Source organism: Callorhinus ursinus, unplaced genomic scaffold (genome assembly GCF_003265705.2).
Source record: "Callorhinus ursinus isolate GAN/ISIS: 27379988/994484 unplaced genomic scaffold, GSC_fseal_2.0 scaffold82, whole genome shotgun sequence".
Lineage (NCBI taxonomy): Eukaryota > Metazoa > Chordata > Mammalia > Carnivora > Otariidae > Callorhinus > Callorhinus ursinus.
The window spans coordinates 2,548,203-2,572,221 of NW_027397144.1; the positions used below are offsets into that span (position 1 = coordinate 2,548,203).

The window sequence follows — 24,019 nt, forward strand, 5'->3', positions numbered from 1 at the left end:
AGGATGCCAGTGTATCACAATCTAAGAATGATGATTAATCCACTTTTATATGCCTGAGCTTGAAAGGAAAAATAGAAATAGAAATCATAATGGTGTCCTTTTAGTAATCCTTGCGTCAGGGACTTAGCTGGAGATTCAGGGGCAACCCATCTAAGGTACAGATTTTCTCCTAACTTGGAAAACCTATCTGAGGTCCCCTGGCAAAATCCTGTCTTGCTGATGTCTAAAAGTCTCGAACAAGATAAAGCATTCTTGTCCTTTGGTGAGAAAGCATAATGGTAAATGCCTTGGGGAGAGGTAACATAAGGGTATTTGTCTGCTACAGCAAAGACATGGCTAATTTCAGGACCTTTTCTGAGAGAGCTTTCTTGGTGGGGTAGGAAGATGAGTCATCAGGAAAAGTATGGATATTCACCCCTGGATGGGAAGGGGGGATATGGAGGGTGTCTCAGGGGAAGAAAACATATAGAAAGGAAGATGGAGGACTCAAACTTCCAAGAATGTCAATTTTGGTCATATAACTAATTCTGTTTGAAAGTCAAGGGTGTTTATTAAATCATTCTTTTAAGAGATGGTTTGAACCGTCAAGGTCCTTTGCATTCATTCCTGATTGAAACTTCCCCTTAGTATTTTGGACTCCAGGGAGCTCCCAGTATCTGAAGGAAACCAAGTTCTCTAGGATCGTCAGGCCAAAATATCAGCAAGGGAAATCTGTCTATAACATCTGGTAATTCTAAGAACCACCAGAAACAACTCTGGGAGTACTTAAGAGTTTCTGAAATGCTTGCTTCCCAGTTACCATGGAAACCTGATAGATGGCAATGCACAAGACCTGAGAGAATTGTCTGTAGCACTGGTGGGTCTGGAAGAACTTTCAGGGCCATCAACTCCAATTTCCAGATGAGAAATTTGAGACCCTGAGAAACTACCACACTTCACTGATTCCAAGACAAACACTTTGGGGTGTATCTTCAAATTGACATGTCCCAGTGTAAGATGGTAGCACTGCTTTATTTCCTAGTGGCAAATAAAATAAAAGGGTGCTTTATAAATGAAGATGCTTTCGATTGGTAGATGATGGGAGTGACTTGTCCAGGGTCACATGATGAGTTAGGAGCAGTCCAGACACTGAGAATCCAGGTCACCTGGTGACCAGGGAAGGGATCTGTCATCAGACACAGCTTGGATCCTAGGTTCAAATCCTGGCTTTGTCACTTACTAGCTGTGTGACCCTGGGCAAGTTACTTAACCTTTCTGTGTCTCAGTTTTCTCAACTGGGAATAATTAAAGGCCCTTTACAGACACAGAGGCCCAAGGCAGGAAGTCCCAACCCCCTGTTCCTGAACCAGGACAGACAGAGCAAAGTGATTAGTGCAGAGAACATGGGAGATTAAAAATAGACTACAAGAGGAGGTTAAGACAAGAACTAAAGAGTCCTCATTTGTAAGTCTCCAGGGGGACCAAATGTAATCACTAAGTTTGGAACTAGGTCAGGGCTCTCAGAAGGAGAGCTGGTCCCTGGGGGGTGTCCTGAGGGGTCAACCAATGTGATCGAGAACAAGGAAGGTTACAAGGGAACAATGACCCGGACCAGGCTCCTGGGCTTCTCTAGGCTGAAGACTCGACTATCTCCACTGGCTGTCTGGGTCAATTCCAAAAGAGGTCAGAAGGGGAAAGAAGCCACAGACCTAAGTCAGACAAACCAGTACATGCAGGAGGAGGGCAGCCATCAGGCAAAAAGGTTTAGGGAAATCTTCACTTGGGGCCCATAAGCCAGAGCCTGGGCATGGACTTGCCTTCCTCACTGCCCAGACACTGCTCTTGTTGATTGCTCGGAGCTCCTTATTTTTTAAAACCTGGTTAGAAGTCTCCCTACCTTTCACTGCTTCTCCTCACCCTCAACTGGCCATCAACTTTGATATTATCTTATGCTAACTCCTGGAATCTGGGAATAGGCCCAGAAGGGCAAAGCCTTAGGGGTCCTGGTACCCACTGAGGGAGCAAGATGTCCTCACACTTGTTGGAGGAGGTCTTCTAGAAATGAATTCCAGGTTTAAGGAAGTCAAAAAGAGCAAGAGAGGAAAGGGGGGGAAAGCAGAAGGTTTGAAAGAAGAGGGGAGAAGCCAGGAGTGTCAGAAATGAGCAGAGAAAATGGGGACAACATAAGGGCCACTCTTTGTTCCTAAAGCATCCCCATCTCTCAACCACAAATTACTTATTTTAACATCCTCAGAAGATACACCCATTAATTAGATGTGTGTTTCTGTCTCTATCTGGCTGTCTTGTGGTCTCTACCCTTTTCTGTCTCTCTTCCAACACTCCTTTCACCAGTGCCCCATGCCTCTCTCTTAAAAAAGCATCACAGTAGTATTTGGTGGCCTGAATTCCAGCCCCCAGGCCCAAAGAAGATGGGCTCTGTTGTTGTGGTAGCAGTTACAGACGCATCCAAATGAAAGGACAGATTCAACAAGAGCCAAGGAAGGAACACACACCACCAGAGGAGGAGAAGGGAAAAGGGTGTGAAGAAGGGATTGGGGAGCGGGTGGGTCCAGGGCCAGGTGGTACTCACAGAGGAAGTCGGAGAGCCACTCGGGCTGGTTGTAGTGAACAATAGCAACACACAGCGTGTTGAGGGCTACCAGACTGAGCACAGTCCAGTAGAAGGCCTGAGTTTTGACCATGCGGCGGATGTAGAAACGCATCCTCCTCTCCTTTTTGTGAAAAAAAGTCGAGTTCTCCAGCTTGGCACTTTTAATGCTGGCTCGGGCGAAGGGAGACCCTGCCAAGGAAAGGATAGAGAATGTCAGGGTGTTCCTGTGGAGGAAATTAACTGATGGGCGGCCCAGGCACGGAATCTGGCCAGGGGATCCATTAGCCTTCCTGGTGAGCCCTCTGGCCCGAGGGAACCAACATGACCCAGGGCTTAGCCTTCCAGAGACAGAGCTTACAAGAAGGCAAAAATAATAGTATTGGAAACAACCAATGAAAGTTCTGGATGTCAGTGGGGAGGCAGATGGCTCTCCACTGATGGAGTCAACTTTCTGTGTCTCCCTCTCTTGGCCACATCTGATGATTCTGGGGGTCATGCCACAAGGGGAATGAGGAAGGAGCTCAGGACACTTGGTGCAGGGCCAAGCAGCAGAGCTGCATGCTGCATGCTTGGGAGGCCTCCAGGAAGAGGTGTGAATAGGACCCTAGTTTCCATGGACACTTCACTTTAGGCATGACCACCAAGGAATGAGCCACCAAGGAATCTGCCTGCATATACTTTTACTTGTGGAACATCTACTGTGTGCCAGACTCTATTCTAGGTGTTCAAGATACACTAGTCAATAGACAGAGCCCTGCCTTTCTGGGCCCAATCTCCATTTGGGGACAGAGACAGCAAATATAATAAAAAAGTAAATTAATAGTGTGATGGAAGTTACAAAGAACTTTGGGAAAAAGAAAAAGTAGTGTAAGGGGATGGGGAGCCCCGGAAGGGACCATGGGGCAGGCTGCCATATTAAGTCAAGTGGTCAAGGTGAAGGTGTTGAGCTAAGTCATCTCAGTTTTGTAGGAAGAGTTAACAGGTCTTGAGGCAGAAATATGCCTGCCTGGCATATTTGGGGAATGACATCCAGAAACCAATATGGCCGGAGTGGAGTGGCTGAGGGGGAGAGAAGGAGTTGGTGAGGACAGGGAGGGGACAGTGTGGGACAAGCAGGGCTTCATGGGTTGTGGGGAGAACCTGGGCTTTTGTTCTGAATGAGACGGGGACTACAGAGGTTTGAGCAGAGGAGGGAGGGGACCTGACTCAGGTGCTCACAAGCGCCCCCTGGCAGCCGTGGGGGGATCAGACTGTGGAAGGCCAGGGCAGGAACAAAGAAGGGGCGGCTGCACTGGTCCAGGCCAGCAACGACGCCGCTTGACTCTGCCATGGCGGAGAAAGCAGAAGAGTGGGCCGATTTGGGATATGCTCCTTAAGGGAGATGTCAACACCCGCTGCTGGATCAAGTGTGAGTGTGTGAGAGAGGGAGGAACCAAGGTTTTAGGTCTGAGCCCCTGGAGGGACAGAGCTGCCCTCCAATGATAGTGGACAGGTTTGTGGGGAGGTTCGGAGCTCAGTTTTGGATGAACTGATTTTATCTTCTAAATGATCTCTTTTTGAAGACCGTCAATTGCACTCATTTGTTTGTTTATTGTTCTTTCGCTCATTCCCTCTTTCACCTATTCACTAGCTTGTTTGTTCATTGACTCATGCAACCATTAGCTGATTTGTCCAGTCACTCATTCGTCCATCCGGCTTGTGCATCAACCCCATCCCACTAGCCAGGCATGGGACACAGCAGACATCTCGCAGGATGCCACTTTCTTCCTATTCACAAATTTCTAAACACACTCCTGCTCAGCAGGAGCTGGCCAGGCCTGGTAGCTGGACCCCTCTCTCATGTCCATCACCTGCCTGACCTCACAGGCATTGAGAACCCCAAGGTGGCTCCTCATGATCCTTCCCACTTGGGGCATTTCTGGCCCTGGTCTCTGTAGCCCCCAAAGATGTGCCCAGACCCACAAGCATCCACAGGGCATGGCAGAGAGGAATGAGACTTTTGAAGGTCTCAGGTCAGGTTGGGATGCTCCATGGGGAGAAGGAGGGAGAGAAGGAGAGAGAGAGAGTTGGGGTAGAGCTCAGTCACTGGGCAGGAGGTTCTTCACTCCTACTCTTGCTGGAGCCACGCTGAAAAGCTGGTTCTATCACCAACCACCAAATGACCTTGGGCAAGTCACTTTGCATCTTGGGGCTCCAGTGTCTCCATCTGCAAACTGGGGACAACCACACTTCCCACCTTGCAGGGCCGTGGGGAGGAATACACTTTAGCATGATGCTGACACATTATGCTTATTGGTCATGATAATCTTATACTGTAACCCCAAGAGATACAATGAGGATCTGGTTCATGTGCCAACTTTTGGAGCAAGTTTTTCCTGATCACTGGCCCGGAGACAAGTCCCTCAAGCACAGCACTCTTGGGGAAGGGAAAGAGAAGCAAACGTTAATTGAACACCTACTACATGCTAGGCCCGTATGAGCTGTGTATTGTCATCTGTGTTGTATTTCATGCTCCACCTTGACCCATCCTCATCTCTGATTTTTCTCTGTGGTCTGGAATTGTAATTGCAGGTAATCTTTAGATCTTAAAAATATTTTAATAAGAGATTTTATGAAACCCAACAGATCCAAAATATTATCATTTCAACATAGCATCAGTATAAATATATGTTAAAGAGATAGTTTACACTCTTTTTTTTTTTTTTTTGGTACTAGAACTTCCCAATCTGATGTGTTAGAATGAAGCACATCTTGGTTCATACCAGCTATACTCAAGGGATCAAGAGCTACAGGTGGCTAGTAGCAGTCTAGAATGTTCTCTGGTGAGGATGGTAGTCTGTCACCACCCAGGTTTAATCTGGGGATTTGGGGCAATTGACAGGTCCCTAAAATTCTCTGTAAATGGAAGTAGATCCTGCCTAAGTTGTGGGTTGAACTGTGTCCCTCAGAGAGACGTGCTGAACTCCTAACACCCAGTACCCATGAACGTGACTTTACTTGGAAGTAGGGTCTTTGCGGCTGTAATCAAGTTAAGGTGAGGTCACATTGATTAGGGTGGGCCTTAAATCCCATGACTGGTGTCCTTATAAGAAGAGAAGAGCCACACAGGTGCACAGGAAGACCATGTGGCGACAGAGGCAGAGACTGGAGACAGAGAAGCCGAGGATCGCTAACACCCCCAGAAGCCGCGTGGGGCAGGGAACAGATTCTCCCCTGAAGCCTTCAGAGCCAGCACGGCCCTGCTGATACCTTGATTTTAGTTTGGACTTCTGCTCCAGAACTGTGAGAAAATAGATTTCTATTGTTTTAAGCCACCCAGTGTGTGGTATTGTAACATGGAGCCCTCATAAATGGATGCACGCACCCCATTCTGCATAAAGCCCAGTTTAAAAACTCCTTCGTGAAGCTTTACTTTTCCACCAAATTCCTCCCTGCCCATGCAGCCAGCCATTAGATTCCTCATAATTAGTCTTTGTCGCTTTTAAGTAACTTAAACTTATAACTTATGTAATTACTTTTTTTATTTCAAAAGTAATGTCTGTCACTAATTCGTACATTTTAGAAAAATGTCATGTAGAAAGTGAAAATCCCTTTCGATCCTCCAATTTCCACATTTTAAAGTAGATATACTTAATATTGTTCTTAAAATGGGATCATAAATTTTACATAATGCTGTGCAACTTGCTTTTTTCATCAAGAAATTGATTTCAAACATTTTTCCATGCCAGTAGCAACCCTGTTCTTTTTCCTGGCTGCATAATAGTCCATCATGTATAAATACTGTAATTTCTTCAGTCATGTCCCCATTTCTGGGCACATGGGTTGTTTCTGGTTTTCACTTTTTCAAAAAGTATTTTATTTATTTATTTGAGAGGGAGAGAAAGAGAGAGCTAGAGAAAGAGAATGCGAACAAGGGGGAGCTGCAGGAGATGGAGAAGCAGACTTCCCACTGGGCAGGGAGCCTGACGTGGAGCTCGATCCCAGGACTCCAGGATCACGACCTGAGCCAAAGGCAGACGCTTAACTGACTGAGCCACCCAGGCATCCTGTGGTTTTCACTTTTTAAAAAAATATTTTATTTTTAAGTAAGCTCTACACCCAATGTGGGGCTTGAACTCATGACCCTGAGATCAAGAGCCACATGCTCTATTGACTGAGCCAGCCGGGCACCTCTGGTTTTCACTTATTTGAACATCAGAAACAACACTGTTGAGAAGAGGCATAGGCCTTTTGCACACATGGAAGAAATGCTTTTGAAGTGGAAATGCTAGGTCAAAGAATATAAACATCTATAATTAAATAATACCAAATCATATATTGGAAACACTGAAAATTATACTCCTGCCAACAGCATATGACAATGCTCATTTCCCCACATCCTTGCCAACACTGGGTAGTATCACTTTTCCATCTTTTCTAGAATGACTGATGAAAAATAATTTCTCCACCAATTAAGAGCAGGTACCCAATCTTATCCATAGGGGAGATTCTGACTTGAGTATGCCAATTTTTCTTCAGCACCTGGCATTTAAAACATGTGGTACGAACAAAATATATTTGCCTATCAAAATACAACAAAACATTTAAAAAAAACGGAAGCAACCTTGGGAAAATGTGTGGGCCAGACAGAACCCATCAAATACATAGAACACTGATGGAGTGCTCCCGTTCTTGAACTTGCTGGAAGGAGGGAAACAGATGTATTCCACAAGTTGAAATAGGACTAGTTCATCATTACAAGGAAAAGAGTGTTTTGGCTAGAAATTAAAAATGCAAAAAACAAGCTTTAAGGTATCATTACAGACCTACTTCACTGGGAAAGGAAATTAAAGGGGAAATACGCAGTGGCCGGGATGGGGGATCCGTGATTGTATGAGTACTTGGCAGGTTTATAAATGGGTTCAGTGCTTTGGAAACTCAGAGTGGTTCTTTGAATAATGAGTTGAAAAGCTGTTAATATCTTTGATCCTATAATTATTCCCCAAGGAAACACGCCCAAAGGGTGGGGGGAGTAATTGTACATCAATGTTCGCAGCGGTGCTTCTCATTGGGGCAAAAATTGGAAACAACTCCAACACCATATGATAAGGCCACGGCCAAGCAAACTACAGTGTAGCCACCCTTATGGAGTAAAGGGAATGATGTCGAAACTTAGCATTCAGGTCAAAAACTAGGGTGGAGTGAAAACAGCAGAGTACAGAACAGATGATGCCTGTAGACTGGAACTATGTGTGTATGTTAAATTCCCTTCTCCCCTTCCTTCCTGCTGTTTTTTTGTTGTGGGGGGGAGAGGCAGAGGGAGAGGGAGAGAAGGAATCTTAAGCAGGCTCCACACTCAGCACAGACCCTGATGCGGGGCTCCATCTCAAGAACCTGAGTTGAAATCAAGAGTTGGACATTTAGCCAACTGAGTCATCCAGGCTCCCCTAAAAGATTTTATTTTTAAGTCATCTTTGCACCCAATGTGGGGCTCGAACTCAACCCGGACATTAAGAGATGCATGCTCTACCAACTGGGCCACCCAGGCTCCTCCCACCTTCTTGTTTCTCTGCCTCTAGTTTTTCCTCCTCTCTCTCTTTTCCTGCCCCCTCTTTCTTCCTCCAACCACACAGTTTAAATGCCTTCTCCCCTCAGAGTCATGTGTTATTTCCCCTGTCTGGATGCTCTCCCACTTTCATTACTCGGAGAAGGTCAAAAGTCCACACAATCAGGAGGGGTGAGCAGGGGAAGGGTAAATGTTCCCTCCCCCTCAAACGCTGCCCTTGGCAACAACCAACGGCAACAGATGGAGTACAGCCTTCCCCATGGTTCTCTCTGCTTTCACTGCCATAACGAACTCCTACCCATCCTTCAGTTTTCAGCTTCAGTGTCACCTCCTCTGAGAAGGCTTCCCTGATCACACCCCATTCTTTCAGAGCAGGCCAAACCCGGGGTGTCTCCTCTGCAGCACCATTACCATGACAGATTTATTTCGGTAATTATCTGTTCAACATCTGTGTCCTGCACTTGACTGCAAGCGCCACGTGGGTAGGGATTTGGCTCCTGTCTTGTTCACAACTGGCACCTAATAACAGCAGCCCCTCAGTGAGCACTAATGAACCCTAATATCATGACTGGGAGCTTATTCTCTCCCAGGCGCCCTTCTAAACGCTTAATGTGGATTCTTTTGTTTAAGTTTTCACAATGGGATTAGGAAACAGGCACTGCTGTTATTCCCATCATCACATCATCTGCCCCAGGACACACAGGTGGAAAGGGACAGAGTAGGGACCCAAATCGAGGGACCGTGGTTCCCAGCCCTTCAGCTCCCATCTCTCGCACGATCAGTGAGAGCCGAGCACCAGGCTGGGGCAGGAGGGACTCACCCACAGAGGCGATGTCGGCCAGCTGATCCTCAGCTTCCTCGGGGTTGAGCAGATCTGTCTTGCTCTTCTTTATGGTGGCTCTCCGCAGAGCTCCAACAATGGAAACATGGCAAGAGAAAAGGACGTTACCCTTTTTGAGACAAGACCATACCTCGGTGTCCTTGGGTTCTTGGTGCCAGGGACTTACTACATGTTGTTGGGTTAATTAACCCTCGTGGTCATCCACGGGGTGGTGGGAAGTAAGAATACGCCCATTTTATAAACGTGACACCGAGGCTCAGGGAGGTTGCATGATTTTGCCCCAGGGGTAAAGACGAGAATCAAGGCCTGTTCAGTCTGACTCTAAGTCTGGGCTCTCAGCCACCCTCTCCTCTCTGGGATGCCTGGGACTGGACATACAGGGACTCCTATGAAAGCAGCCTGCCCTTGACCTTTAGCACGCTTGCTAGGCAGGCTGAGACTGTGGATGCCTTCCCTCAATATTGAGGTGCCATTCCTCCCCCATGAGCTCTCCAGGGGACAATGAGTTCAGGCACACACTTCCAACAAAATGGTTTAGACACCCCCATGAGTCCATCTCTTCTCCTCCCCCCAAAATAGTAAAATCCATTTTGTAATCTACTGAGATAAAGCCCAGCTCCTTTACTTCCTTTTCAATCCTGGTATTTTTCAATCCAAAGTCATTGCTCTGTTTAGCCAAATTTCTAACATGTGAGACAACTGTCCTGAATAGTAAGCTGGATTCTTGGTTATTGATCTATTTAGCGAACACAGATGGGACTGACCCTGAGCCAGGCACTGTTGTAGGCATTCTATTGGAAGCATTAATGCAATCTCCATAAACTGTCCAGTGAAGTAGGTATTAATACTGTCATGCCCATTTTATGAATGAGGAATACTGAGGCACATGGTTAAACCAGAAAGGGCAGGTCAGAAAATGTAAAACCAAAGTCCTGAAATGCCCCAAAGAAGCAGATTCGCCCCATGCCTGTATCTCCCTGGTCATGACCTGATCTCGTGTTTGTTCTTGAAGTCACCTGGGCCCTGAGCATCCATCCCCTGGAGGCCCCTCAGAAGCAAACAATTCGTTCCCCCAGCACTGGCTGCTGTGGTCTCCCCTGGGATCCACCCCCGAGCCACGTTCAGAGCAGTTACCATCAAAGGGATGCCTCTGCTCCCCGTCGGTTTCATCCTCGGCGAGGATCACCTCTTCTGAAGAGGAAGAGCACATAGTTAAGCTCCAGAGCCTGCAGGCCTCTCCTGGGCTGGGTTCCCTTGGGTCAGGAAGGAGAAGGGTCTGCCCAGCCACCTTCACTCTCTTCTTGCTGAATCCGGCAGCTCAACCAGCCAGAAATGTGCTGCTTTGTTCTTCCTGACTCCCAGCCTCACTTCAACAACTGTATAAGAGCCAACACCACCTCTACTTCCCTCAAAATAAAGTTTCCTTACTGTGACCCGTAAGGCCTTGCCTGATTTGGCCCCTGTCACCTCCCGGTACTCGCGTCCTCCCATTTTCCACTGCATGTATTCTGCTCCAGCCACACTGGCTTCCTCGCTATGACTCAACACCACTCCCACCTCAGGGCCTTTGCACTTGCTATTCCCTTTGCCCAGAACCCCTTGTGCTAGACATCCACAGGGCTTCCTCCGGGTCTGCTTGGACATCACCTCCTCAGAGAGACCCTCTCTGACCACCCCACCTCCTCCAGCTGTTTTCCACTTCCTACCCTGCTTTATTTTTCTTCTCAGCATTGGGGAGCACTCAACAGTATGTGTCCTCGTTTATTTTCTGTCTCCTTCAGTAGAACGCCGGAGCCTCGAGGGCGGGGATTTGGTCTTTTGTTCACTGCCATATCCTCAGTGTGTAGAACAGTTCCGGACACACAGTGGGTGTTCCATAAGCGTCTGCTGAATGGCTGAACCAATAAACAAGTGCCCACTGTGTGTCCGGCGCTGCTCTTTCTCGGGGGCTTAGCTTGGATGATCTTACTGCATTCCCCACAGCCCGGCAAGAGAGACACTATCACATCTCCGTTTAACAACCAAGGAGACTGGAGTGCAGGAAAGTGAGCTTCGCAGCTAGGAGGTGGCAGAGCTGGGATGTCAACCGAAGTTCCTCTGCTATTATGTGACATCCTATCCTGGTGTCGCCCTGGAAGTTTCTCTACCCTGCTACAGATTCCTGTTGCTGAGAAGTGGGGCCACCAGGCCAGGTCCTCTTTCTCCCACTGTCAGGGTCCTCCCCTCACCCACCTGCAAGCTGCATGCAGGACCCACCGTGTGCTCCGAGGCTCCTGGGATGAAAGGGCCTCACCTGCTTTTGAGATCCACTCCATGTACCCATTGAGCTCTCGTTCGATCTGTTGCTGCCGCCTGAGCTTCAGAAAAGCCCGCCGGTTCTCCACCCGCTCCCTTTCTTTGGCAAACTCCCTGCAGAAGCAGGAAAGAGCCAGGTCTGGCTGTTGTCAGCATTTTAGGGACTCCGTGCATGTGTGTGTGTGTGTGTGTGTGTGTGTGTGTGCGCACGCGTGTGCGTGCATGCATGTGCATGTGTTTGGGGGTTCAGAAACTTCTAGAGGGCAGGCGGTGGACTTTAACACGAGGAAACAGGTCTCCTGGGAGATCAGAACACCATAGGGGTTGGGGGTATTTCTGCCAGCTTCCCACATTATCCAACAACTGCACCCAGCTGGAGGAAAAAAGCAAAACCACAGAACCATGCCATGCCAACCACCGCTGGCTGGGTACTCCATTCCGATTCTCTGCACTCTTGGGTGAAGAATATTTTCAGCCCTCTTTTAAATTAGGCCAATGAGACATAAGCTGAAGATTTCTGTGGTAGCCTGATATATATCCTTCCCTTCCTGTTCCCTCCGTCCTCTTCATGTTTGGAATGTGCAGTGGCCCTCCTGTGAGTGTGAGGCAGCCATCTTAAGACCATGAGGCATCCATGAGACTGAAAGCCTCTGCTTGGTAAGGATGTCAGAGTAGAAAGTGAGAAGGAACCGGGGTCCCTGATGGCACTGTGGAGCCACCACCATTCCAGCCCCCAGACTTCTTGTGACAAGAAAAATAAAATCTACTTATGATCAAGCCTCTCAAACCCCAAACCCACATTCAATCTTGGGGGTAAGGGATACTATGTGTCATGAAAATGTATATTTGATTGTATACTGAAATATATAGTATATTTGGAAAACAGGGGAAGGGGGAACCCAATCTAATGGCTTTTTTAAAAATGTAAATTATAGAAAGTAAAGCTCTATAGAAACTTCTTGTGTGGTGGGTTGTGGGTTGGGAAAGACTCCTGAATGAGAGGTCTGCATTGGAAAGAAGCTCCCCTTTCTCTGGGTGGAGGTTGCTCAAAGCCAGGGGTACAGTGTTGTGAGCTATGGTTGGGCTGGATTCCAGCCTCCACGAGTCCTTTCACTAGGTGCTCTCAGCAGTGCACAACCTGTGCACCTGTACCCGACTTGCTAATAACTTTCTGGCTAAACCAAGACAAGGGAAGGCCTATTCTCTGCCTGGAGAATGAAAACAAAGGTTTGATGACCTCTTTATGGTCAGAAGATGGTGAGGGGGAGTGGGATGGGGAAGAGTAGCAGAGACTTACCCTGACAGCACACCCAGCACGAGGTTCAGCATAAAAAAGGAGCCAATGATGATGAGGGGGATGAAGTACAACCAGTTCCAAGTGTTCCCTGAGGCGTCGTTGCTCTGTGGGAGGTGAGGAGGGAAAGCAGGTGAGCGTTCATGGGACTCATGTATGACCTGACAGGTGGGAGAAGGGGGAGCTCTGCTCTCAAATGTTCTTGGCCTGTGGAGTCCTGGAGCTCTGGAAGCCCAGACAGAGAAATGAAACAGGATCAATTAGTGGGGGAAGCCCCAGAGGTACCATTAGAAGGACAAGGTCCCCTCTAATCATGTAGCCCTCACAGGACCCAGGAACCAGCATGAAACTCAAGAGAACTTCCTAGATCAAACTCTAGGGGAAAAAAAAAAAGCCCAATCAAAATGGAGAAATGATCCCTTGGTTCCCTCCTCCCCAACACAGTCACACGCTTCCCTTAGAGGAGGTGCACGAAGGCAGAGTCTGACTACCAAGTTAAATCACCAAGGCAGGTGGCAGGGCTGTGAGCCTTTTCCTCAAGTGTCTCTCTCCTCTGTGCCCTGCAGCCTCAATGTGAACCACAAAAAAATTCTCAGAAGTGCCCAGCTCAGTTTTCAAAGAGGCAAGGAAGACGTCTACAAGTCAAACATTCTTCTCTGGAGAGAACAGAACACTGTGCCAAGAAGGAAGTAAGAGGAGGGGATGAAAGTCAAGAATAGAGAAAGAAAGAAAGAGAGAAATCTAAAAACCAGTGCTTATGAAGTACTTACTTGTGCCAGAGGCTCTAAGTGTATTAGCTATGTTAGCTTAGTTATTCATTTAATCCTCATGATGACCCTATTTTTATCATCATGCCCATTTACAACTGGGGAAACTGAGCCCCAGAAAGACAAAAGTGCCAGTCCAAGGTCTCAGAGTTGGTTGGTGGTAGACATGGGATTGGAACCAGGAGGTGGCCCAGAGCCCATGGATGTAACCTCTGTGCTGGGGAAGCCCTGGTGTTAGCAGCCAGAGCAGAGGGAGACTTACGGTGGCTCATCAGCTCTGGGGCACCAGCAGAACATGGGGCCCCCATGCGTGGCTTTAAAAGCTCACCTTTAGAAGCACCTACGATGCTGCTGCCACCAAGCAGAAAGGCTAGGATGAGAAAGACTGATACTATCAGGTGCTAGGGAGTCTGTGGAGGAGGTGGAATCCCCATATGCTGCCCATGGGAGGGTAACATGGTGCATGAGTGGTCTGTGCCTGGTTTAACAAAGAACCACAAACAGGGGCCTTAAAAAACAACAGAAATTTATTGTCTCACAGTTCTTGGCAGCCAGATGTTTGAGATTAGGATGTCAACAGGGTTGGTTCCTTCTGGAGGCTCTGAGGCTGAATCCATCCTATGCCTCTCCCCTGGGGTCTGGGGGTTGGCTGACAATCTTTAGTGGTTCCTTGGCCTATAGAGGCATCACTCTGGTCTTCACTTTCATTTTCGCATGCCATTTTCCTTGTGTGCATGTCCATCTCTCTGTCCAAATTCCTTTCCCCCTTTTAAGGACGTCAGTCTTATTGGATTAGGGCCCACCCTAAGGACCTCATCTTCCATAATGATCCCATGTCCAATTAAGGTCACATATTTCAGGTACTGGGTGTTAGGACTTCAGTATATGAATTGGGGGAGGGAGGACACAATTCAATCCATAACATGTGGTACAACCACTTTGGAAAATGGGTTGGAAATTTCTTCTAAAATTAAGTCATGTACCTGCACTACCACCGGGAAATTCCACTCCTGAGTCCTGGATAGTTACCCAACAGAAATATGAACTGCATGCACAAGATTGTTCATAGTGGTGATCTACATAATAGCCCCAAACTGGAAATGGTCTGAATCCTCATCAACAGGAGAGAGGATAAATAAATGGAATATCATGCAATGAATGATTGCCACTTGTCACATGAAACCTTACAGAGTTAGGGTCAAGCAAAGGAAGCCAAACAGAAAAGAACATATATGGAAGATTCCATGTATTTATTTATTTACTTTTTAAAGATTTTATTTATTTATTTGACAGAGAGAGAGACACAGCAAGAGAGGGAACACAAGCAGGGGGAATGGGAGAGGGAGAAGTAGGCTTCCTGTGGAGCAGGGAGCCCAATGCAGGGCTCGATCCCAGGACCCCGGGATCATGACCTGAGCTGAAGACAGATGCTTTACGACTGAGCCACCCAGGCGCCCCTGGAAGATTCCATTTATACAAAATGCAAAAGCAGGCAAACTAGTCAGCCATGCCTGAGGTCCTGATGGGGCACCCTTTGGGGAGGGGGCACAAGGGGACTTTCAGGGCTGAGAAGGTTCTGTTTCCTGATCTGGGTGTTGGTCACATGGGTGTGTCCAGTTTGTGAAAATTCATCAGGCTCCTCACTTAAGATCGGTGGGTTTTCTGTATGCTTATTTTGCTTCACTTTTTAAACATTTTTTGGGGTCAACTTTACCTTAGAAAGGAAGAAAATTTTGACCCATGGTACAACATGGATGAATCTTGAGGACACTATGCTGAGTGAAATAAACCAGTCATAAAAAGACAAACTCTGGGGGCGCCTGAGTGGCTCAGTCGGTTAGGTGTCTGCCTTCAGCTCAGGTCATGATCCCAGGGTCTTGGGACTGAGCCCTGCATCGGGCTCCCTGCTCAGCGGGAAGCCTGCTCCTCCTCCCTCTGCCGCCCCCCTGCTTGTGCTCTCTCGTGCACACTCTCTCTCAAATAAATAAATAAATTCTTAAAAAAAAAAGACAAATGCTGCATGATTCTACTTCTATGCGGTCCCTACAGGAGTCACAGTCACAGAGACAGGAAGTAGATGGTGGGCACCAGGGGCTGGGGGAGGGGGCAGAGAGTCAGTGTTCAGTGCTGACACAGTCTATTTGCAAGACATAATGAGTTCTGGAGAGGGGTGGTGGGGATGGATGCACAACAATGAGAATGTACTTAATGCCACAGAACCAGACACTTAAAAATGGTTAAGATGGTAAAGTTTATGTCATGCGTATTTTACCACAATAAAAAACGGAAAACAAAGCAAACCGACAAAGTCAACTTTCATCATGGACACATGGACAAGTTCTGGGGACAATTAACATGTCAGGGCTCCTAACTCATGTCCTTCTTCCAACAAACACCCAAAGTTCTGATGCTTTGCTTCTAGAAGTTTCTGGAAGAAAGAATGGAGTCAGCAGACAGGGCTGGACAGAAGGCAGGACTGGCTTTGTGCTTTTTCTTTCCAGTGCTGCGGCAGCTGAGGCTTCTCATGCTTATTTCTTAGGCTAAATATAGTCCAGGGAGAGAAAGCCCGCACCAGCCAACACAAGAAAAAGTCTGGGCCATCTCGGGAAACAGGTTTGGGATGGGGACAGAGCAGGTGGGGGAAGAGAGGTGGGATGAACAGGGAGAAACAGCAGAGGCCCCTCAGAACTGAGGGAGCCCGTCCATCTCAGACTCTGCCCACAACCCAGCTCCCCAACAGGCTTAGGACCCTCTGGCCCATGACATGCAGCCCAGCCTAATATCAGACCTACCCAATGCCAGGCACTCAGCCTACCTGAGCTCAGTTAATCCTCTCATGGACCCCAAAAGGTGGTCCACAATCCTTCCTATCTTCTTGGAAGGGTAAGGAGAGATAAAGTTCCATGCCCAAGGTCCGTTCTGGATTGCATTGTGTCCCCCCAAAAGATGTGTTGGAAGTCATAACCTCGGGACCTGGGAATGTGACTTTACTTGGAATAGGTCTCTGCAGCTACCATTAAGTTAAGGTGAGGTCGTGATGGGGGGTTCCCATCCAATATGACTGGTGTCCTTTTAAGGAAGAGGAAAACACCAGGTGGATACAGGGACACGCAGGGGAGAGGACAGCCACGTGGCTACGGAGGTAGAGTGTGGAGAGAAGCCAAGGAAGCCCAGGGTCAACAGCCACTGGAAGAAGCCAGAAAGAGGTGAGGAAGGATTCTACTGAGTCTCAGAGGGAGCACGGCCCTGGTGATATCTTAGTCTCCAACTTCTAACCTCCTTGTGATGGCAGCCACAGAAAACGAATATAGTCCCTGAGCTACTAAATGGCAGAGGTACCCCCCCCCGCCATGCCCCTGTCACTCTGCCCCTGGATAACTCTGCTCCAGCCACATGCTATTTTCAGCTCCTCAGATGCACTAGGCATAGTCCCACCTCAGGACCTTTGCACCTGCTCCTCCCCCTGCCTGGAAGGCTCTTCCTCTCGATTCCTACATCGCTCCTCCCTCACTCTCCTTCAGGTCTTTGCTCAAATGCCACCTTCTCCAGGAGGTCTTCTTTGATGGCCCTTCATTTCTAATCCCATTTCCTGCTCCATCTTTTCCCTTAGCACTTCACCCTCTCTACACTTTACCTATTTCTCCTGCTCACTGTCCATCTCCCCAGCTGGAATGTCAGGGGCAAGGACGTTCTGCCTTTTGTTTGCTTGTTTGTTTGTTCGCTGTTATATTCCCTAGCACAATGCCAGGCATGCAAGCAGTGCTCAATAAATGTTTGTGGAAGGACTGAATGAGAGGGGGGTCCAAGTTCCCCACATAGTGTGCATCATCAGTTCCCAAGTTGTCCTCCCTCACCTACTCCCTTGTCTGCTTTTCTCCTTGGGACTGAAGGAGAACTTGTTCTCCTTCCAACATGGCCCAAATTATTCAACTCCATGCTCTAGAGCCAACAATTCATGGAGAAGAAGTTGGCAGAGGGGTGGGTGCAATTTTTGATTAGGAGGTGGGCTTTCCCTGGGGTCTGCTCGGGAGCAAAATGGGAACTATGTTTCCCAAGAAGAAAGGCTAGACCTGCCACAGCTATTCTTATAGCAGAGAATGTGGGGGGTCCAAACCTCCCCTTCTGGGTCTGACCTCCTTTGGCAGTTCAGGTAAAGGGTGGGTGTGTGCATGAGTCTGGGTTTGGGGAAATGAAGGAGGATGGAAACTTGTCCACCTGTCATAATCAGTAATACCGAAAAGGACAGGTTCTTAAGGGTCCTGTCTTTTTTCCAAAGGCTCAAAGAGTTCCAGTGCTTGGAACACTATTTCTTATTAGTGCTGTCACTAAATATTTCTGATGATATGGTGGGATGGCCTGTCTCAGTCCCCTTGTGGTTGGCTGAGGGCCACATGATGAGTGCTGACCAATAAGGAGTGAGTGGAGACAGCTGTGCCACTTTGGAGCACTGAACTGTCAGCGTGGGGCCCTTGGGGCTTTCCTTCTATTTGGGAAAGCAAGTGGCAATGTCCTAGCTGCTTTATTAGCTGGCTCCCAAGTGACGATGGTGAGCACAGCCCCTTCTCCCCCACTGCCAACCTACACTGGAATGTAGTGTGAGCAAGAAAAGAAATTTGTTGTTAATGTCACAGGGGATGTTTGTTACTGCAGCATCACATAGTTTTCCTGGCTGATACACCACAATATCTCCTTGGTTTGCTCCTTCATACCCTTCAGGTCTTTCTCAAATGCCACTTTCTCACTGATCCTTCTACGGATCTCATGAGGCAAGTGGGGAAAAAGAATGTCTCCAGTATGTCCAATGGAGAAATTGGTACACCAAAAGGTAAAGTTCAAGATTACAATGTGCTAGTTGTTTCTGTTCTCTGAGCCTCGGCCTGGAGCCCTGTGTCCCCTCGATCTTGGTTTGGTTGATTGTTCCTCATCACTCAGCCTTCAGCTCCACTGTGCCTGGCTCAGAGAAGCCTTCCCAGCCCTCCTGACCCAAAGGACTAGCCCCTCCCTCCAGCATTGCCAGACATCCATTCTCTTCCTGGCCTGCTTTTGTTCTCTGAATCACCTTGTCAATTTATACATTTGCTTGTTTGTAGACTGTCTTTGTCCCTAAAAATGTCACCTCCTCAGCACCCAGAACAGCACCTGGCATACAGTAGGTGCTTCCTAAGCATTGTTGGCATGATGAATGCACATAATCTTGAGGTCTCTGGGGTGAGTTGTTTAAATAATGCCAAGGACAGGGGCACCTGGGTGGCTCAGTTAGTTAAGCATCTGACTCCGGATTTTTGGCTCAGGTCATGATCTCAGGGTCGGGAGATGGAGCCCCTCATCAGGCTCCATGCTCAGTGGGGAGTCTGCTTGAGATTCTCTCTCTCTCTGCCCCTCCCCCCTCAATAAATAAATAAATCTTTAAAAAAATAATACCATGGACAGGAGACTGTATTTATCTCAGGTCCAAGTGATCAGGCTGTTTCCCTGGGAACAAAGAGGCAGGCAAGACAACCACTGTCATTTTAGTAGTGCACTTTTGAGCCAACAAAATACCCCTTGATTCCCACAGTTTCCATACCCAGTGGATGCGGGAACCAGGCTGAGGAAGGCAACGTGACTTGCCAGCTTGCATGGGGTGTGGATAGCACAGCTGGGCTAGAACCGTCCTTCTGGCTTGCAACAGAGCAATTTTTTTTCTACTTCACCTCTTTGCTGCACTTTCATAGTATTTTATATTTATAATGGTTGGCCCGTGAGAGCCCTTAGGAGAGACTGATTCATCCCAGCACTGCCAGTGCCTAGCGCGGCACCTGGCGCTTAGCAAGCGTTCAATAAATACTCATCAAACAAATTAATGGCTGAGTCCCAGTAAAATTCTTAAGTGCCTTCTGTTTTATGGTTTATTTTCCTCTAATTTTTTGAGCATGGTTCATTCAGAAAAAGTATAAAGGAACTTAAAAAAAAATACTCAGCTCAGGAGAACACCCAATTCCCCAGCATACTGCATAAAAATGGTGTGGGTTTGACCGTGAAAGAACCAAGGTCCCACAGTGGCCACGAGGGAGGTCGTATGTCCCAGTTTATACCCATTGTAGATCATGCAATGCCTGTTAATTATTTTTTGAGTCTTCCTTTCCCTATTTGCTCTCAAAATTGTCCCGGTTTGGATGATAAATTACATAGCCTCTCTGCCTGTATGGTCCTGTCACCTTCTCTGGCCTCACCAGCTCCCTCATTTGCCTTCACTCACTCCCTACCAGCCACGTGAGTCACCTTGCTGCTCCTCACAAATGCCAGGAACGTTCCTGCCCCAGGGCCTTTGCACTGGCTATCCTGTCTGCCTGGATCTCTCTTCCCTAGCATACTTGCATGGCAGCCCCCTCACCTCCTTCAGGGCTTATTAGAAGAACTGCAACCCCTCACTTTGAAAATCCACAGCCCCTCCCCTGCTTAATTTTTCTCCTTAAGCTCTCTTTCCCCTCTTACACAGGAGTCCTCAAAGTTCAGCCCATGGCCTAGCCATTTGTGTTTGTAAATTATGGTTTTATTGGTACACAGCCATGCCCATTCCCTTATGTATTTTTTTCTGTGGCTGTTTCTGTGTTATGATAGCAGATTGAGTAGTTGTGAGAGAGATGGTATGGCCTGCCAAGCCTAAAATATTTATGATACTCTCTGCCCTTTACACATACATATATAATCTCTTAATTATGTTATTGATCACCTGCTTCCTCCACTCAAGTGTCAACTCCACCCAAACAGGGATTTTTGTCTCCCATTCACTGCATATCCTGGGTGCCTGGAAGAGTGTGTGCACATAGGAGGCATTCAATGAATGTTTGTTGAATGAATGTGTGATCCAAAGTCCCCCCAGTTTTGATGCTTTGATACTGGCCAAAAGGAGCACCTATGAATAAAAAAGGGTTTAGGTCAAAGATCAGTTTCAAGCACAAGTGACCATTTGTCAAGGGACACACATTTATAATCATCAACCGAGCACAGTCTCGCTGCTTTCCTAATTGACATTAACTGATGGAGAGAAACAGAGTGAGAGAGACAGATAGAAAAGCAGAGAGAGGGGGAGGGAGAGGGAGAAAGAGAAGAAAACTGGAGGAGAAGGAGACAGAGACAGACATGACATAAGAGACACAGAGACAGAGGGGGAGAAGGAAGAGAAGGGGAGAGTAAACAGAGGGAAGGGGGGTGTGATGGTTAGTTCCCAGTGCTGGGTTTGAATCCTGATTTCGCCACGCTTGGCTATAGGGCCTTGGCAGGTCGCTTTATCCCTGTGGGCCTCAGTTTCATCATCTGGAAGATGGGTCTAAAAATGCCTCTTCCACAAGGTTGTTTTATGGATTGATTGACAGTACAAGAAGACGGGTGGCACCTGGCAAATTCAGCAAATGGCAGCCAAAAATGAACTCAGGAAGCCTTGGTCCTGCCAGGACTCCCCTGCTGTTCATGACGGGTCCTGGTTAAGGATCCCTGCCTCTCCACCTGCCCTCCCTGGTATCCATCAAGAGAGGGCAGGTCTCGTCACCCACATGCTGCTTCCAGGCTGCTTTGGCTCAGCACAGCCCTCCTGAACTTTCCCATGCCGCCACCACCACTGGGGGCAAAAAACCAAGTTTGGGCAACTCTATCAGGTCACAGATATTAACTAAACTCACTGCGCAGTATGCGTCTGTCAAATCATCATCCTGTACCTCCCAAGCTTGTATCTCAAAACACAAAAACCAGAAAGAATCCCTGAAGTGTATAATGCAGGCTCTTCTGTTCCCCAGTCTACCTTTTCTGCCCCAGACTTTAAAGAGAGTTTTAAGAAATTACTCCTTTAAAAATTAAACCGCTCTCCCTCCCTCCCTTCCTCCCTTCCCCCATATCTCTTTCCCTGGGTTCAGTTCAGGGCACCTGCTCCCACCACTCCTAGGCTGCCAACCTCAGGCCACACTCTCAACCTCTGACTCTTATTTGTAAAATGGGGGATAGTAATCTCTCCCCCTCGGGTTATATATAAACCAAACTCCTGACTTTATTTGAATTTTATCAGTTTTCCGATTAATGTCCCCTTTCTGTTCCAGGACCCCACATTGCATCCAGTTGTCATATGTCCTTTGGCTCCTTTGGTCTGTGATAATTTCTCAGCCCTCTCTTGTATATCATGACCTTCACAGTCTGGGACAGGACTGGCCAGGTACCCAGCAGAACGCCCTCCAGTCTGGGTTTGTCTGAGGTTTTGCTCATGATTACACAGGGATTGTGAGTCTTGGGGAAGGAAACCAGAGGTGAGGTCCCCTGCTCATCACATCCGTCAAGGGTTACATCATTATACATTCACCGGGGGAGGAGGAGTCCAGCCTTGGCCGCTAGCTTAAGGTGGTGTCTGCTAGGTTTCCCCACTGTAAAATGACTTCATCTTCCCTTTGCTTACTCTACTCTTCGGAAGTGAGTCACTAAGTCCAGCCCACCCTCCAATGAGGGGATTCAGCTCTGCTTCTGGAGGGGGAGTGTCTGCATATATTAAATGGAATTCTTTCATAAGGAAGATATGTTTTTTTCTCCACTTACTTTGTTTATGTAATAATAAAACAAATAAGAATGACCATTGATCATTGCTATGTCAATCAAGCCTTTGGTGTGGACTCTCTCTGGACAGGTGACATGGATAAAAGCAGCCAGCACACCATGGACACAGCCGGAAATGTTTGTCCCCCCCTCCCTTCCCCATTTGTCATAATGACCAAAAATCTCTCTTTTTTTCTCTCTTAAATCTATAACAAGACAAGTCTAAATATTTTTTTCCCTGATTATAATTGTGCTCACGGTAGAAAATTTGATAATACAGAGAAATATTGGGAAGATAAGGATTCCTGAACCCCACTACCTAGAGGCCATCTTGGTACAGTGTCTTCCAGTCTTTCTTTTCCTAACGTACATTTTCAAATGTACACCCTTGAGATCAGAAGGTGCAACAGGCTGAAGTGCATCCCGGTCCCTGTGTTCACATGTGTGAACCCCTAGTGTAATGGTATGAGGAGGCAGGGCCTTCAGGGTTAGATGGGGTCACACAGGTGGGGCCCCCACAATGAGGTTAGTGTCCTTATAAGAAGAGACACCAGAGGGCTAGCTGTCTCTCTCCCCACCGTGTGAGGAGGCAGCAAGAGGGCGGCTGTCCACAAGCCAGGTGGAGAGTCCTCACTGTGCTGGCACCCTGGTCCCAGCCTCCAGAATCATGAGAAATGAGTTTCTGTTGTTGAAGCTGCCCAGTGGATGCTATTTTGTAATGGTGGCTGGAGCCAAGACATAAGGTTTACCTCACCTTGCTTCTTTAAAAAAAAAAAATCAATTCCCCCCACTCATCATTATACAGTGAGTATTTCTGTAAATATTCAGTAAGCATCTGTAAATATTCTCCCAACAGATGCTTTTTAATGACGACGTAATATTCCCTCATACGAAAGGATCGTACGGTACTGAACCAGTTGCTTCCAGTTTTGTTCTATTTTTACAAATAATGCTGAGATGCACATCCTGATATAAACCTTTGACAGCACTGCTGATTACTTGAGGTTAGGCTTTTTCCAGAAGGCACTTTATTTAACCAGGAAGCCAAGCAGAAAAGAAAAGGAACAACTCAAAACTGGGAAAACCTGGACGGAGGCTGAACATGCCGTGTAGGTGAGCTGCTGCCATTCCCTCTGCCAAGAATGCTCTCCCACAAACATCTGCCTGGAGCTCTCCTTCTCTGTGGAAATGCCACTTCCTCTGAGGAGCCCTCCCTGATTGCCTGACCTAGACTAGCCCCACCTTCCTCTTGTGCTCTTTTGTCCTCACAGGGCATGTCACCATGTCCCCTGTTATGCATTTGCTTACTGTCTATGTCCCGCTGTACGAGCAGTTTATTATTTATCATGTTTATTGTTTCTGTCCATCTCCTCTCTCTGAGTGGGGATTTTTGTCTGTCTTCTTCATGATGGGTCCCATCCCCCACCCCCACCACCGCCATTCACCTGCCCATTTCCCAGCACACAGTAGGTGCTCAACAGTTACTGAATACACGAATGGATTTCAATGATACTGAGAAAAGAAATGAGATGTTGGGATCGTAAAGCACTGCCCATCCAGGCAGGCGGCATCCATCTGGCATCTGAGCCCATGGATTCTAAGACACTTGGAGCTGGTGCATCTGGACTCTCTCCCCATGGGTCTCACCTGCCAGAGGCTAGTGAGGCCTCGGCTGTAGCATAAAGGCAGAGGACAAAGATTCCAGACCCTGTGGCTGCCTGTGGCCGGATGGATTGAGACGGCAGAGGGCAGAACACAAGAGCAGGGCCCAGATGCCTGGAATAGCAACAGCTCTGTCCTCAGCAGCAGAAACTCAAAGATAGTCACCTTAGTCCCTGCCTTTGGCAATGAGAGGCTCTAATGGTTGTATTAAGTGTGTGTCTTAATTTGAGAAGCCCCAGACAAGGGTTCAGATCCAGTAGATTATTTGGGAGGTGTTATGGATTGAATTGTATTCCCCACCCCCCCAAAAAAGGTATGTTGAAGTTTTAACCCCCAGGACCTCAGAATGTGACCTTATTTGGAAATCAGGGCATTGCAGAGGTCATTCGTTAAGACGAGACGGTGCTGGGGTAGGGGGCGCCCTGCTCCAACATGACTGGTGTCTTCATAAGAAGGCAACCATGTGAAGATG

At 47.6% G+C, this 24,019-nt stretch overlaps 1 protein-coding gene across 6 annotated transcripts in view; it reads right to left on the reverse strand.

Moving 5' to 3' along the window:
- The window catches only part of CACNA1A (calcium voltage-gated channel subunit alpha1 A), a 211,941-nt gene that overhangs the window by 82,843 nt on the left and 105,079 nt on the right, over window positions 1-24,019 (reverse strand). For 4 of the 6 annotated variants that reach the window (XM_073887694.1, XM_073887697.1, XM_073887695.1 and 1 more), the window contains 5 exons: window positions 12,569-12,672; window positions 11,270-11,385; window positions 10,110-10,167; window positions 8,956-9,047; window positions 2,570-2,779 (listed from right to left, as the gene is read on the reverse strand). In XM_073887694.1, the coding sequence (XP_073743795.1) occupies window positions 2,570-2,779; window positions 8,956-9,047; window positions 10,110-10,167; window positions 11,270-11,385; window positions 12,569-12,672 (580 nt within the window). The remainder of the gene's footprint in view (window positions 1-2,569; window positions 2,780-8,955; window positions 9,048-10,109; window positions 10,168-11,269; window positions 11,386-12,568; window positions 12,673-24,019) is intronic. The other 2 variants (XM_025863270.2, XM_025863269.2) reach the window with 1 other exon arrangement.